Source organism: Salvia miltiorrhiza, chromosome 4 (genome assembly GCF_028751815.1).
Source record: "Salvia miltiorrhiza cultivar Shanhuang (shh) chromosome 4, IMPLAD_Smil_shh, whole genome shotgun sequence".
NCBI lineage: Eukaryota > Viridiplantae > Streptophyta > Magnoliopsida > Lamiales > Lamiaceae > Salvia > Salvia miltiorrhiza.
Genome location: NC_080390.1, coordinates 38,165,016 through 38,181,530, shown reverse-complemented (window position 1 = coordinate 38,181,530; position 16,515 = coordinate 38,165,016). Strand labels below are relative to the sequence as shown.

Genomic DNA, 16,515 nt, shown 5'->3' with positions numbered 1-16,515 from the left:
ATTATTATTATGAAAAAGGTAGTAGTTTTGAAATATTACATTTCTTCACAATAATTAATGTTTATTTTTATTCATAAGAACTTTTACTTTTAGTTATTTGCTCAAGTAATTATTTTTATAGTAAAAGTGATTATTGATGTGAAGAAAAGTAATGTTATGCGACTGATCAGGTACCTCTCACTATTGACCCTCCCCTCTCTCGGTCATTTTTTTTATTTTTATTTTTAAAAGCTGATATGTTTTTCATGCATAACTTTGCAAAGAAAAATACATAACATTGTACACAAAAATGCATTGTATTATGTGACCGACCAAGCAACTCTCGTCGATGACACCCCCCGTCCCTCTCTGAACCATGCATAAAATGCATGTATTTTTATGTACAATGTTATGCATATTTGTGTTTATATGTGTGTATTTTTTGTGTGCAAAGTTATGAATGAAATGCATGTTAGGTTTAAAAAATATAAAAAAAAATTAACCCCCCCACCCCACCCCCCGCCTCCACTCCCTGTCTTAACCATGTATGCATATTTGTATTTATACATATACAGTACATTTTTGTGTGCTAAGTTATGAATGAAATACATGTCAACTTTAAAAAATAAAATTTAAAATTAATTTTTTTTAATATCTGAATTTTTTATTCTGATTGTACCCCTTCGTATATTTTTTCTTGGAAGGCTTTGGAAGCCCTGTGCTACAGATCGCGTTTTTAGATGTAATACATGCACAAAAATATGTAGTCCAAATTTAATATTACATCTATCTAAGAACATGGTACTATTGAATCCAAAATTACGTATATAAATAAGAATCACTATTTCATTCCACTGTACTAATCATCTCCTAAGTAAAACATATTATATCTTTATCGTATCTTTAGATGTAATGGAACTAGTTTATACCAAACCTGCCCATGATATATTTTATAACTTACAAAAATTTAAATTATTTAAAATTTCCATTATTTATGACTTATGAGTTCGAGCTGATAACAAAAAATAATTTATGTTAATTTAAATACTATTTTATTTTAAAAGAGAGAAAAATTGTGAGAAACTGTACATGTTAGGTTGAAAAGCTCCGAAAATTTAGAAAGGAAAAACTGTCAAAAAGATTTGCGGGGAAAATATTGCCGTTAGAAACTGTGTTTTTATATAATATATAGATATATAGATATATAGATGTGCCTCTAACTTTAAGTTAGAAAATAAGACGTTCATGAAAAATGTTATTGAAACGTCATTGCCAAAAAGATTATGTTTTTTCTTGATAGTATCTTATCAATCGACCAAGATCCTCTTCCGAGTGAACTGACGAAATGCATTTCACAAGCCGAGTTGGACATTTTGAACGCGTCCAAATATTTATGGACATACAATTAGGACAATATTGTGGTAATTTAAGTTTTATTGAATGGACTTCAAATTATTAAACTAAGAAGCACAACAGCAACTTCTAGCCAATGAGTGCTATGTTAGCATCCTTAGCGACATTTATTTTTTAAAATTAGCCTATATAGATAAAAAAAAACCAATCTATTTATTACTAGTACGTCCGACCGTGCTATGCACGGTGAGTATTCAAACTAAACGATATGTTTAAATAAATATAAATATTCAACATAATCAAAATATAAAAAAATGCTAATAGTAAACATCAATTACTCAATAAAAACTCAAATTTGAAAACATAAATTTCCAACTTTATATAAAGTGCAGTGGTAATTATAGTTACTAAAGAATTGAAAATTATTTGATAAAATTAACCACTACAAAAAAATGAGAAATTACCGACCAGATTTACCGGCGGCGACGTGGGCCGCCGATAATTACCAGCGGCCCACCGACGGCGGAGAAAGGCGACCCGTTCTTTTAAAAGACCGTCAAGAATACCGGCGGCTTCCTCGCCGCCGGTGATCACAAGCGGCAATGTCGCCGGTAAGTATAATATTAATTAAATTATTTACGTAAATAAATTACCGGCTGGCAGCCACGCCGCCGTACCGAAAGCAGGTCGCCGGAACCCCCAACCTATCGATGGCGCCGCCGCCGGTATACTAAAAGCAGGTCGCCGGAACCCCCAACCTATCGGCGGCACCGCCGTCGGTAATTTATTTATTATTTTATTTATAATTTTCTTTATTTAGTTGTAATTTTATTTATTTATTAAGAATCTTAAGTAGAATATCTACTAATCACTCTTGAATTGTGGAATCTAAACGAGATTCTTCAATAATCTAGATTGGAATCAAGAATCTTAAGTAGAATATCTACTAATCACTCTTGAATTGTGGAATCTAAACGAGATTCTTCACTAATCTAGTTTGGAATCAAGAATCTTAAGTAGAATATCTAGTAATCACTCTTGAATTGTGGAATCTAAACAAGATTCTTCACTATCTAGTTTGGAATCAAGAATCTTAAGTAGAATATCTACTAATCACTCTTGAATTGGGGAATCTAAACAAGATTCTTCAATAATCTAGATTGGAATCAAGAATTTTAAGTAGAATATCTACTAATCACTCTTGAATTGTGGAATCTAAACAAGATTCTTCACTAATCTAGTTTGGAATCAAGAATCTTACGAAGAATATATATCTACTCATCACTCTTGAATTGTTGAATCTAAACGAGGTTCTTCAATAATCTAGTTTGGAATCAAGAATCTTAAGTAGAATATCTAGTAATCACTCTTGAATTGTGGAATCTAAACATGATTCTTCAATAATCTAGTTTGGAATCAAGAATCTTAAGTAGAATATCTACTAATCACACTTGAATTGTGGAATCTAACAAGATTATTCACTAATCTAGATTGGAATCAAGAATCTTAAGTAGAATATCTACTAATCACTCTTGAATTGTGGAATCTAAACAAGATTCTTCAATAATCTAGATTGGACTCAAGAATCTTAAGTAGAATATCTACTAATCACTCTTGAATTGTGGAATCTAAACAAGATTCTTCAATAATCTAGTTTGGAATTAAGAATATTATGTAGACTATCTACTAATCACTCTTGAATGGTGGAATCTAAGCAAGATTCTTCACTAATGTAGTTTGGAATCAAGAATCTTAAGTAGAATATCTACTAATCACTCTTGAATCGTGGAATCTAAACAAGATTCTTCAATAATCTAGTTTGGAATCAAGAATCTTAAGTAGACTATCTACTACTCACACTTGAATAGCGCCACCGTCATCCTGTGGACATTACCGGCGACGATAGCGCCGCCGCTAATTACCGGCGGCCCGTGCCGTCAGTAAAACTTCAGCGATTGACGATGGCTTTCAACGGCGGCGGCGGTGGTATTTACCTGCGGCCGCCATTTGCCGCCGATATACGAATCACTGACGAGAAAAATATTGGCGGCATCTCACCGCCGGTAATGCCGCCGGTGATTCCTATACCGACGGGATTCCTATGTTTACCAGCGGCACCTCGTCGCTGGTATTTGCCGATTTTTTTGTAGTGAGCATTTCTTCTTCTTCTTTTACACGTCATAATAAATAAATAAATAAATCTTTTCATACACAAACATAAATGAAAAATTATATATAGTTGAAATTATATTTTTAATATATATAATTAATTATTCATCTACAAAATTATATTAAAATTAATACAAAAAAAATTATTTTAAAAAAGAGTTATATAATGAACCAACCTTCACCTTTGTTACATTCTAAACTATTATAATTAAAAAAACATGTAAAACACAAAACATGATACCCACTTATTTCTCTTTAAATACAAAAAAATAAAAATAAATACATATATTTAAATTAAAAAATATTGTTTTAAAAATTCAAATTAGCATAGCTTATTTATTCTATTTTTTAATATTAAAAGTTCTAAACAAAATTCTATGAAATCCTAGCCAAAAAGGATACAATTATATCTATGAACTCTTACTTAAACATGTAATGCACAAAAATGAATAAGATAAAATCAAAAAATAAAAGAAAATAAAATAAAATCTAAATGAAAAAAATAAATAAAGTATATAACGAAAATAAAATAGAATCAATCAAACAGAATAAGACCATTTAAGAAAAATAAGTAGAGAGATGAGAGAGAAAACAATGTAGTTTGAAACTTTAAATTTCAATATCTTTGTTATCTTAAATATATTTTATACCTATTACATATCAAATTAAAGCTAATCTCGTGATCTTTAATTTGATATACATATTGAATATTTTATCATTATTCAAATTACACGATTTTCAAAAAAAGAGGGAAAAAAGTAAATAACGATAAAAGAAAAAAAAGAAGTTTAGTTTGAAAAAACAAAAACTGCTCTTCACGAAAGATGTAGTAGACATGAGATGAGATGTAGTTTAATAATTGAAATTTAAATTATGGCGGGAAAAAGTAGCCGTTGAACTCCTCTTTTATATATTATATAGATATATAGATGATGAACTGAAAATTTTGAATATCTTAAGGTTTTGATAATTTCTATATTTGAACTAGTTTTTCTTAATTCATATCCATTTGAAATGGTAAGATTGGAGATCCTAATCTTACTAATCACATATCTTATTAATAATCCAAAATAAACTCTCCTTTAAAAAACAACTAGTACCATCTCTTTAAACAGCTAGTACCATCTCCCATGCGATGCACGGCGAGTGTCGAAATTAAACGATATCAATTACTCAATAACATCTTGGATTTGAAAACGTAAATTTTCAACTTTGTATAAAGTGTAATGATAATTATAATTATTAAATAATTAAAAATTATTTGATAATGAAAATTAGCATTATACATTATTATAATTATAAATTATGACCCATCATAATAAATAAATAATTCACAAATATAAAAAATATTTGAAATTATATTTTTTAATATATATACTAATTTAATCTACAAAATTATATTAAAGTTAATACAAAAGAAATTATTTTTAAAAAAGAGTTATAAAATAAACCAATATATATTCCTTCACCTCTATTACATTTAAACTATTATAATTAATATATATATATATATATATATATATATATATGTGTGTGTGTGTGTGTGTGTGTGTGTGTGTAAACACAAACACGTGATATTTACTTATTTTTTAATCTAAAAATACAAAAAAATAAATTAAATTAATATAATAGAAAAAAGTAAACATTCCAGTAAAGAAAAAATTAACACTCATTAAAGTAGAGAGGAAAAAACAAAAATATTTTTTAAAACTTTAAATTATCATAACTTATTCATTCTAAATTAATTTTTTATCAAAAGAGGAAAGATATATAAGAGATAAATGTTGTAGTAGAGAGAGAGAAAAAAAATACTTATACAATAACAACAACAATAATAATATAAAAAAAGGAAGAGATAAAAATATGAAAGAATAGAGAAAAAGAAATAGGAGAGAGAAAAATAATTACCATATTTTTTTTAATTACAATAATTTATTTGTTTCAAATTTATATTTTTTTTTGCACCAAATTAATTAAAGATCTTGTCATTATCTTTAATTTAAGATTTATATAGAATATCTTTCCATATATCAATTTTAATTTCTTTTTTAAAAAATCACTAAAATATAAAAGAGAGAATAAAAGAGAGAGAAACTGTATGAAAAAATAGTGAATGTGATAGGGAGAGGAGAGAGAAAATGTGAAAAAATGCAGGAAAGAGAAAATTTGGCGTAAACAAAAACGGGTGTTTCATATATATACACATAGGTTTCAACTATATATAATTAAGCGTCATATGAAATGAGATCCAATTTATAACATTAAATGTAGGGATGTAAATGCACAAGCTACTCAAATCTTCACTGGATGGAAACTCGTTTGAGTGTGTTTAGTATTGCTCGTTAACTAACCAAGTTGAGATCAGCTTGTTCGCCATTAATTTGTGAACAAGCTGGTTTAGTGAAATAACAACACTTATTTAATTTCATACTTTAACCCGTGAGTACCTTACAATAAGGTTTCTAATTTTCTTTATTTGAAATATAAACTTAGTGAGTACATCTACACTCAATTAATCTTTACATTAGCAAATAAAGTTAAAATCGAAAACATTAACAAATGAGTGAAGTTTTAAACTTTACATTTTTGTTTTTTAATTTGTTTGATAAATAACAAATTTAAAAATCATGCTATGAACATGAGATCTTTGATTTTGAGCACTAACCCTTTTACATGAGATCATGTAGTTTTAAACTTTATACTATAATCGATCGGTGGGATACATTACATAATAAAAAGTGTAGCCTTGGGAGCAAGTGTTGGGCCACTCTCGTTTGACCATCTTATACATTAATGAAAAAGTTAATTAGCCCTTGATAAATTTCCCCCCACTACAAATTTATTGGCTCAACTTTCTCTAAGCATGATTAAGTTGGTACTAAACATTGAAATTGTTTAATTAATTTTGATCCTATATATAGACCACTCCCCCACATTTCTCACTCGCACACCAACCAAAACTCCCTCTCTCTCTCTCGACGATGGAAATTGAAAAAAGACAACCAGAAATAGGCAAGAAAGCATGGAACATAGTTAGAGTAATGGTATACATGATGAGGAGAAGCAACGCGAAGAGGAAGATGATGGTGGAGCTCAACAGTCTTATGAAGAAAGGGAAAAACGCAAGCAAAGCCCTAAGCAAGCTGATCCTCCACCACCACCACCACTACTCGTGCCGATCCAACGACGTCAACGCCTCCTTCGTGTCGCCCCGAGACTACGAGTTCAGCTGCAGCAACACCCCTCTGCCGAAGCGCAAGAAGCATGGGCAGCACTACCAAGCCGAGGAGCTGAAAGTGATGCACAAGGTGTTGGGTATCCTAAGCCGCTACGAGGAGGTGGAGGCGTCCCCGGCGGGCGGGGTCGACAAGGATGCCGAGGAGTTCATCAACAAGTTTTACCGAGAGCTCAAGAAGCAGAGACCTATAGACGCCTTGGCCACTCCGTCGCCGTATCATCAATGGGCTACCTAAGGTAGACGCTGCAGAATTAATTCAAGGACTACAAATTTAAATTATGTTTGTTTGCTCAATCAATGTGAATTAATTACCCTTTTACCTACGAGATCACGTGACTCAACATCGGAGACCATGGACTTCATGTTTTTTTTTTTTTTTAATTTTAGCTTTAAAACAAGTGTGGAAGCGTGCGAATTCTACCGAATTTCGTATAATTCCATTCTTCTTCCTTTGCTTTATAGATGTTTCTCTTTATGATATATGTGATATATATTAAAGGAGGTTTGCTTTTGATGATTTCATACCGTACATGATTGAATATTTTTATTTTATTATTGGAATTTTTTCAATTTCAATCTTTTAATGCGATAATTAGGTCAAATGAATGGATTAGCCTATATTTATTCAAATTAATTCTCTGAAGTATACACACCTGAAAGAAAAACAATGTGTAATATTTTATTGGCTTCAATGTATATAACTACTGCTGTCTGTGACATTATAGTTAGCATTTATTGATGATATTATGTTTAGTAGGTTTATCCATGCTACACTATAAATTTATACACGCATCCCTATGTCTATATAGTAATTTGTGAATAAAAAGTTTTGGGGAACGAAGGTGTTAAAAAGTACGTAGAATTTACCAATACCCTCAGAAAAAAAAATTAGAGTAGAAAAATAGTGTTGCTAAATTTTGGATATCCAAAAAAGTGGGGTAGCATCATCACTTTTATAGGTGATGTAGTTTGTGGATATGAAGCGCTGTCTTTATTACGTGTTTTTGTTTGTATTCTGTTTGTGTTACTTCTTTGGTCCTTCCGTCAATTAGTTGTTGGAAAGTCGCTGTTGATGTATAATAGAGGCGAAAGTACTACGAAATCTGTATGCTACAAATATTCTACTATTTTCTATAAATATATTAATAGACTTCACATATATGTATAGCAGTAATTTAGAAAAGGTTAATTGTCTTTTTACAAGGGTATTTTAAAGAATATAAATCGAATATTCGATTTGAAATTTCATTAATTTAAATAATATTTATACTTATATTTGAATCATAAAAATTTTTAATATCAAAAATTTGAATTGAATACCAATTAAATTAAAATTATTTGTTTCATTTTCATCCTTAGTTATATCGTTCTCAAGAAAACTCTTTTTTACTTAATAACGAGTATTTAGTAATCACCAAATTTAAATGATACAAATTTAAATAACAGAATTTTAAAAATTAAAACTTCATTAATCTAAAATGCGTAAAATTAAAATTACATAAAATTAAAAGACATAATTTAAAATTACATAAATTTAAAACTAGATTAATTTTCACCTCTATGACTCCCTTGAATCGCCGCCACCCGTTGTCGATGGAATTCCAGTTGCTCGGGTATCATATTCGATATTCGACGTATCCATGAACATGATAGTGCGGTCGTCATGATCAATCTCTCTCTTGTGACGATTCTTCGTCTCGTGATCCTAGACAATTTTTTCGAGGGTGGAGGACGTCGAGCCCATGAATTCCACACACTCGGGTGGAGGCATTTCTCAACCTTTTTGTCTTCCTCTTCATAGATGCGCCGACAAAGATGCCTTAAAAGCATATTTTTCGTTGATGTGGCGAAAGTCCCTGGTTTCTTTCCAAACCAAATTGTCTGCCCATTCCATCTGCCTCGGAACTAAGAAAGCCGAAATGAAGAAAAAGAAGCAACGAGTTATTGATGTGAGGTGGATCTAAAACTGAGGAGGTTCTAGTTATAACCCATAGTCTCATTTGGTTTCGAGAGCATCTCTTTCCCCGCCTTGCCCTTCGCCTTCGCTGTTACCTTCACTGCCTTGTTATCCATTGGCTGGGAAGACGAAATTTCCTCGCTTGAGGCCGAGGTAGTGAAGTCGCCCCGCTCTCCGATGTCTTTGTCCTTTTGGAGGAATGCACTGTCTCCTTCGAGGTACGACGACTTGAACTTTCGGTTCGCCTGAAGAATCCTTCACGCGTTCCCCGCCTTTGCTATTGGATATGTACAACGTTTGGGCCTTTTTTCGGATCATGTCGCCTGAGTGCCCTGATGGCCACTTGGCTTGGCTTCGACTCACGTACCCTCCCACAGCTTCACCTCCGAACTAACATGGGCGCAATGAGATTTGATTTGTCGGAGGGTAAACGACTCGTTCAACAGAGCATTTACTCTTTCAACGACTTACCCCCAATAGTGTTCGCCTTTCTGATCGAAACCACGTACGTTGGCCTCCTTAACCCACAACGAGCGATGAGATCGATCTCATCGAGAGTGTAAGAGTGGCACTTCTTGTCGTCTTGTGGCTCTGTCAGCGTCTTCTCTTTGAGCGCTCGAGCCTTCCTCCGTTGCCGTGGTTGTGGCTCGGTCGCGCCTTGGCCTTCATCTTCGCCTTAGCCCGCGCTTTGAGTTTCGTCGCCCAAATTGACAGCCGAAAAGTCAGGATGGTAGTATGGATCGAAAGATCACCGGTCTAATTAGGAGAAAAATAATCAGGAGTATTGGGGTCATTGGGATCCACTGAAATTGAGAGAGATAAGAGATAAGAAAATAAAATAAAAACTAAAATAAAGCAATAATGTTGTTGAGTAAGGAAAAAAAATTATAGGCTGAAGAATCGTTGTTAAAGAAAAAGAAAAAAAAATTAAAATCGGCAACAATGCCGTTGGAATTCAAAATTTAAGAATTTTTTTTATCCGGCTTGTGTAGGCACTGCGCACGCCTTAAACACGCGATGAGCTGAGCTAATCCGGATGAGCCGCGACTCGAGGCCCTCCCGCCTGCATCGGGTGGTTCATCGCCCAAATCGACTCGAATCGACGATGAGCCACCACCGATGTGAATGCTCTTATATATTACTATCTCTAATTGACAATAATATTTTTAAATTTTCATTTTTTAAGAATTTCTTTATTCATTCTTGCCTAAAGGCCCCGAAATATCAGGACCGGCTCCCCGGTCCTTGCACCTTTTTCTACATTACCACAAGTAAAAATATACCACCATTGATTAAATACGAGTGGTAACATGAGAATTCTAACGAATCCAAACTTATGATGGATGCAGGGGGATTGTGGTGGGCCGAAGCTCCCCTAAGGTTTAAACCAGAAAATCCTTATAAATCATGTAGAAGACGTCGGAAATTCTGTATAATAGAAATCCAAAATTCGTCGAAAAATCTATTTATTATATGAAAACACAGTTTGTGGCAAAATTGTAATTAAAGAATCAATCAAAGGGTATTTATAAAACTTAACAAATCCCATACCCCATATATTTTCTCTCTCCTCTATTTCATCATACGCATTTAGGGCTGTAAACGAGTCGAGCTGAGCCGAATACTAGCAGGCTCGAGCTCGGCTCGTTTAAATATTCGGGTGTTCGAGCTCTGCTCGAGCTCGATTCGAGCTTTTATCTTGATGATCGAGCTCGGCTCGTCATTCACTTACTAAGCTCGGGCTCGGTTCGAGTTCGGCTCGGGTGATGCTCGATAATATCGAATTCGAGCTTGAGCTCGAGCTCGGCTCGTTAGATGTTTGTATATATGGTGTTCAAGCTCGAATTTGTTATAAATTTAAGAAAATCTTCTTAATTAATATGTTACACGAGTTCGAGTTCAACTCGTTTAAGGCTCATGTACTAGCTCGATTGAAGGTTCGTGAACAAGCTCGCGAACATGTTCGCGAACAATCGAATTCGAACATGTTCGCGAGCTCAACGAGCCGAGCATTGTCAGGCTCGAGCTCGGCTCGTTTATTATCAAATCGAGTTCCGAACGAGCTTTTTTCGAGCCGAATCTCGAATAGCTTGCGAGTAGCTCTGTTCATATTTACAGCCCTATACGCATTCTTCCATTTTCTATTCTCTGTCTCTCTCTCATATTCTCTTTTTCATATTTTGATGATTTTTTAAAAAAATCAAATTTTATTTATAAAAAATATTCTATATATATCTTAAATTAAAGATGAATGCAAGATCAAATAATTATTCAACTCTTAGTATTCTAACAAATTCTAATAATATAATTTATTTTCCTACTTATCAATTGAAGCTTTTCTAATAAGATGACATAGGTAATGAGCTAACTTAGAAAAAATTAATTTTATGCATGATTAGCTTATGTTTTAAAACTATATATTGTTATGTGAAAACTCTTTTTTTATTGTTTCTTCGTTTCTTTTAATTTGAATGATGTGTTTATTCTATAATTTTAAGGAAGAAAATAAAGTTTTCCATCAAATAGATGGAAAATTAAAAATGATACTTTTCAAAATTATAAAATAAAATTAAGGATCTTTACTGAGTAATTGATGTAGATTATTTTATTTTTTAAGAAAAAATAATTTACTGAGTAATTGATGTAGATTATTTTATTTTTAAGAAAAAATAATTTACATTTACTTATGTTCTAACTATATTTAATATTTATTTTTTATTTATTTGATACATCATTTAATTTATTTATTTTTGATAAATTAACATGATTAAATAAAGAAATTTAAAGACCGCGCCACAGGGGCTCGAACCCAAGACCTTTGGTTTTAGACATTAACCTCTAATCGCTTAACCGATACACACGCTACATCGTTTAATTTTGATGCAAAACTATATTCGCCGTGCATCGCACGGACGAATGTACTAGTTATAAATTAATCTTGAGATATTTTTTTTGGTTTCGCCGCTTACTTCTTTGAATTTGAAATGGGGTTGTTTCCCCGATAGGTCGTCAACTTGAACGCGGTGTCCAACATAGACAGCCACAATCATTTGATTAATTTGAGATAAATTAAATATAATTAGGAAACATTCAAATTTATAATTGAATTTAATTAAACTCTAGACTTTACTTTAATTGAATCCTAGGATGATGAGGCATGAGAGTGTAGCCTCTAAACAGAAAAAATTCTTTTATGGGTATGATTTTGTTTTAGAAAGAGGATTAGTAATATAACTGAACGAAAACATGTTATAAATTGAGCTTCGTTTTGTTAATTTAATTTGGATAAATTTTTGGGTAACAGAGAGTGTGATTGGTCTTCCAAAACAATTATCGAATCACTTAAGCTTGGAACCAAGTGGTGTATAAAGTTGAATCCTTTTTTGGTCAGAAGCTCCATATTTTTTGAAGTTCAAATAAAAGCTACGTGAATTTAATTTCCACCCCATATATACCAACCCCTAAGTTATGGGACCGATTATGCAATAATTTGGCATGTATGCTGCATAGAATCTTTGTAGCAACACGACTTATTAAGATAAGCAATATTCCTGTGGGTGATTATAACATAACAATAACAATAATAAGACAAACGAGACAGCTTCATTTGACTTGTATATATGCAGCTTAGAATCTTTGTCTCTGTTCAATACTTTAATTAGGTTAGTAGTCTTCTTCTAAATCTTATGCTGATTTAAGTCACAAATTCTTCAGTACGGACCACTCACATACTCTAATAATATTAGAACCACTCACATATCTAGGATACTTATAAGCATCTTATTACTTATTAGAATATGTGATTGCTCCGCACTGTGCGGACGTCCGTATAAGATACATTCTCTTATTAAATTAGCACAAAAGTGAGATTGACCCTAGCTTATAATCAGTAAAACTAAGGAGGCACTCTCCCGTGCAATCGGTTGCACCGTGCAACTGGTTTCTGAATGACACTTCTTCAACATACAAATGACACTTGAAGATCCAAATAAAGTAGCGTCATTTTGGAAATCAGTTGCACGGCAAGAGTATTTGTCAAAACTAAGGGGGTCTTTGTTTTCTTTTCTAAATTCCTTTTTTCTTCATTTAAGGTTGTGTTTGGTATCTCATATAAGTCAAAATTATTAAATAATCTTGTGTTATTTGAGCGTTTGGTAGTCCGGACGACCCGAGATTAAGGCCAAGCTCGTAGTATATATATTCATTGTTTCTTTAATTGCGAAAATTAATACCATATGCACCCTAGGATAGCTTATTTAGACAGTACAGTGGCACATTGAAATGAGTTGGGCGGCGGCAGCCGCGGGTTGAACAGAAAACAATTTTTTTCCCCCTTCTTTTTCCTTTTATATGAAATTACTTGTTTCATTTTATATTGTAATCTACTAATTTAATCTACAAATGTGTCATTTCTACCACACAACAATATTAATTATCTTAGGATTATTTTGCGTACCAAACATATAAATATAGTATATAACAATCTCACATAATCCATATTATTTATGTAGATTTTATTTATCATTCTTTATCTCAACTTAACTACCAAACACAACCTACTATAATACTAGAAGCTCAAAACACATGTTTGTTTAGTTAATTTTCAATTTTTACCAATATATCCTCCCATCAGTTTGGCAATTTAATGGCGATCCATGATTATGAAAAATATTCACACATATACTAATAAAGACAATATCCGGAAAAAAAAAAAAGTAAGCATATACTAAGGACAAACTATGTTCACTATTTAAACAAAATAGAGAACTTGCTATTCCTTTTCTTTTTCATTTAATTCATTTGAATTTAATTTAATGTTTCTTTCTTATTTAAAATTTCCCTTACGTAGGATTTGTTTTCTTTCAATCTATTTAGTAATTTCATTTCCTTTTCTTTTAGCTTTCATTCTTTTTCACTATTACATTATTTTCTCTCTATTTTATTTTAATTGGATAATTGTAAATATTAATTATATATATATATATTATATTTAATTAAATATTTATTAATATTGAATTGAATATTAATTTTGTATTTATATTTCATTATAACTAATAGAATAAATAAACTATTTATATTTGAATTCAATTTGTAAAATTTCGAATATGAATACCAAGTCGAACAAAACTATTTGATTCGTATCGTAAATCATCCGCATAATTAAGCTGTAATTATAATTAACTGAGGCCTGCAAATCATGCGCTCGGACTTTTGTCAATTTCAATTCCGTATTTTAGATTAATGCAACTCGTGCGCACGTAATATCTAAGCATTGTTATATTTATCACAACATGATCAATAAACCAAAATTTGAAAATACATTAGTATATAGTATATATTTCCTGAGATAAGGCATATTGAATGTTTATTCATCAAACATCATTAGTCGCTTAAAAAAACATAATTAATTAACCGGTTGCACTAATACACTTTGGATTGGATTGATTGAGGAAGAGCTGGAGTCTCTCTCAAGCATTAAAATGGACTTACGTTGTCTGAATAGGCTCCACATATCATACTTATCTTTATTTTGGAGTATGAGTATGAGTATGAGGTTCATGCTTTCTCTACATTTTATTTGCTTTCACGTCATCAAATGCTATGTGCATGCTACGTTCTCATAATTGTCTTAATTTGACTATCTATCCTTATATTATTGCAATCACTTTTATGGGCCGGGTATTATTATAGCTGTCAATTAAGTTGGTTGGATGATCAAGTTTGATTGATTCTTGTTTCATACGTTTGTATTCTTGATTACACGGCTCATTTTTCTAACTAATATTTCTCCCGTGTGATGCACATATATCATATTTTTAAATTTTATAGTATTATGTAATTTAATATGCAAAAATAGTAGTTACAGTGAGTTAGAGAAAAAAAATAAAATTCCAAAGGTACAAAGTTAGGAATATTTATTTGTGCGTGACATAATACATCGACAAACATTTACAACTATATAAATATTTATAATCATTTGTATCAATATTTTAAGTGGAATAAACAAAACAATTAATTGAAATGACATTTGTCAAGTTTTATGTAGAGAGAATATATTGTAATTAAAATTTATTAGTGTCATTTTAGTAAACTTTCATTGAGAAAAACAGTTAACTCGTCTATTCTATTTAGGTGCAATGGCCCTTCTACTTAATAACAGAGTATGTGACTATGAAAGACTTATGTGAAAATGTGTAGACTCATGTTATTTCTACTTACTTTTTTTTTTTCACTTAAGCCATTAAGACCGTTTTCGTGCTTATGTATAATAATGCATACTGCTAGGGCGGTAAACAAATCAAGCAGCTCGTGAATTATTTGAAGCTCGGCTCAAAAAAAGATTATTCAAGTTCGTTTAAAGAAGCTCGATAAATAAACAAATCAAACTTGAGCTTAGTAGTATTCAACTCGTTAGCTTGTGAACATGTTCGTCAAATGATTCAGCTTGAAAAATATAAATTACTCCCTCCGACCCATTTGTATTGGCCCCTTCAGTGAGAGTAAAGGGGCCAATACAAATGGGACGGAGGGAGTATTAGTAGATATAACTTATATTTATCCACTAAAATTAATAATAATTGTATTAAATCTCTAATTAATTTTATTTGTTATAAGAAAATAATTAATATATTTATTATTTTTAATAAAATAATTTATTTTTAAAATAAAATAATTAATATTTTGAATATAAATATAAATTTAAAAAGTTCGTATAGGTTCGATTAGGCTCGTGAGCCTCAACGTATTCGGTATGTAAAGTTCGGGATTTGATTTGATACTAAATAAATCAAACTTGAGCACACCACTATTCGGTTCAATTACGGGAGAATTTTGTCGGGTTATAAATTTTAAATCCTAACCCTAAACGTTGTTCGGGTTTCAGGCTAGCCCATCGGGCTAATCGGGTTAAAAGTGTAAAAATAAAATAATCATTTTTATTTTGTTATTTTTAATGATCTAATGTATAATGTATAAAATATAAATAGAAATCAACGATCTAAATTATATAGCAAGCATGAAATTCAAAATTATAAGATATTGAAGAAAAAAAAAATCAAGATTACATAACATATAAAATAAGTTGGTAACAATAAAATGTTCAACTTTGTTAAAGAAAAAATAATGAAATATTCGACAATAGTTTGAACTCATCATAGAATCAAAGCATCTAAAAAATACAAAAAAGTGAAATGATGAGACTTTATAATATTTTTTTATTTTTTTATTTTTATATCTAAATATTTTATGTTATGTATTCGGGTTTCGGGCTAACCCATCAAGTTAGTCGGGTCGACCCTATCAGGTGTCGGGCTATTCTGTTACGGGCTAGTGGAGTTGTAATTTTTATCGGGTTTAAAATTTTCAACCCTAACCCGCTCGGATTGACGGGTTAATTGGACCAGCCCACGAGTTTCGGGCTGAATTGACATCCCTACTGGTACAAGTGGATATAGCCAAACTTAAAATTATGCAGATAAAGCTAAATTATGCAGTTTCAAATGGAATTATACATGAATCCAATCAAAGCAAATATCATACTCCTTCCGTCCCGTGAAACTTGAGCAGTATTCCTTTTCGGATTGTCTCACGAAACTTGAGCAATTTTTTTTTCATTTATTGACCTCTTCACCTACCATGTTTAACACACAAAATATTAATTCTTTAAAATCTGTAAAATAAAAAAAAATAAAAAAGCTCAAGCTTCCGAGACTACTGTTTTTTTCCTCTCATTTTACTAACCTTATAAAGTGTTTCATATGGTATAGAAGAATGTCAATTGATGAAGAAGCTTAATAATCTCTATCAAAGTTTAAAAAGT

General features: G+C 31.5%; 1 protein-coding gene across 1 annotated transcript; it reads left to right on the top strand.

The window, feature by feature from the left end:
- Nucleotides 1-6,276: 6,276 nt before the first annotated feature.
- On the top strand, nucleotides 6,277-7,261 carry LOC131021501 (uncharacterized). The gene has a single exon (XM_057950715.1). The coding sequence runs from the start codon at nucleotides 6,483-6,485 to the stop codon at nucleotides 6,972-6,974; it is 492 nt and encodes a 163-aa protein (XP_057806698.1). The 5' UTR covers nucleotides 6,277-6,482; the 3' UTR covers nucleotides 6,975-7,261.
- The last annotated feature ends 9,254 nt before the right edge of the window (nucleotides 7,262-16,515 follow it).

What these genes read in the sequence shown, in the direction of transcription:
- LOC131021501 (XM_057950715.1), top strand. Translation starts at nt 6,483, where the DNA reads ATGGAAATTGAAAAAAGACAACCAGAAATAGGCAAGAAAGCATGGAAC.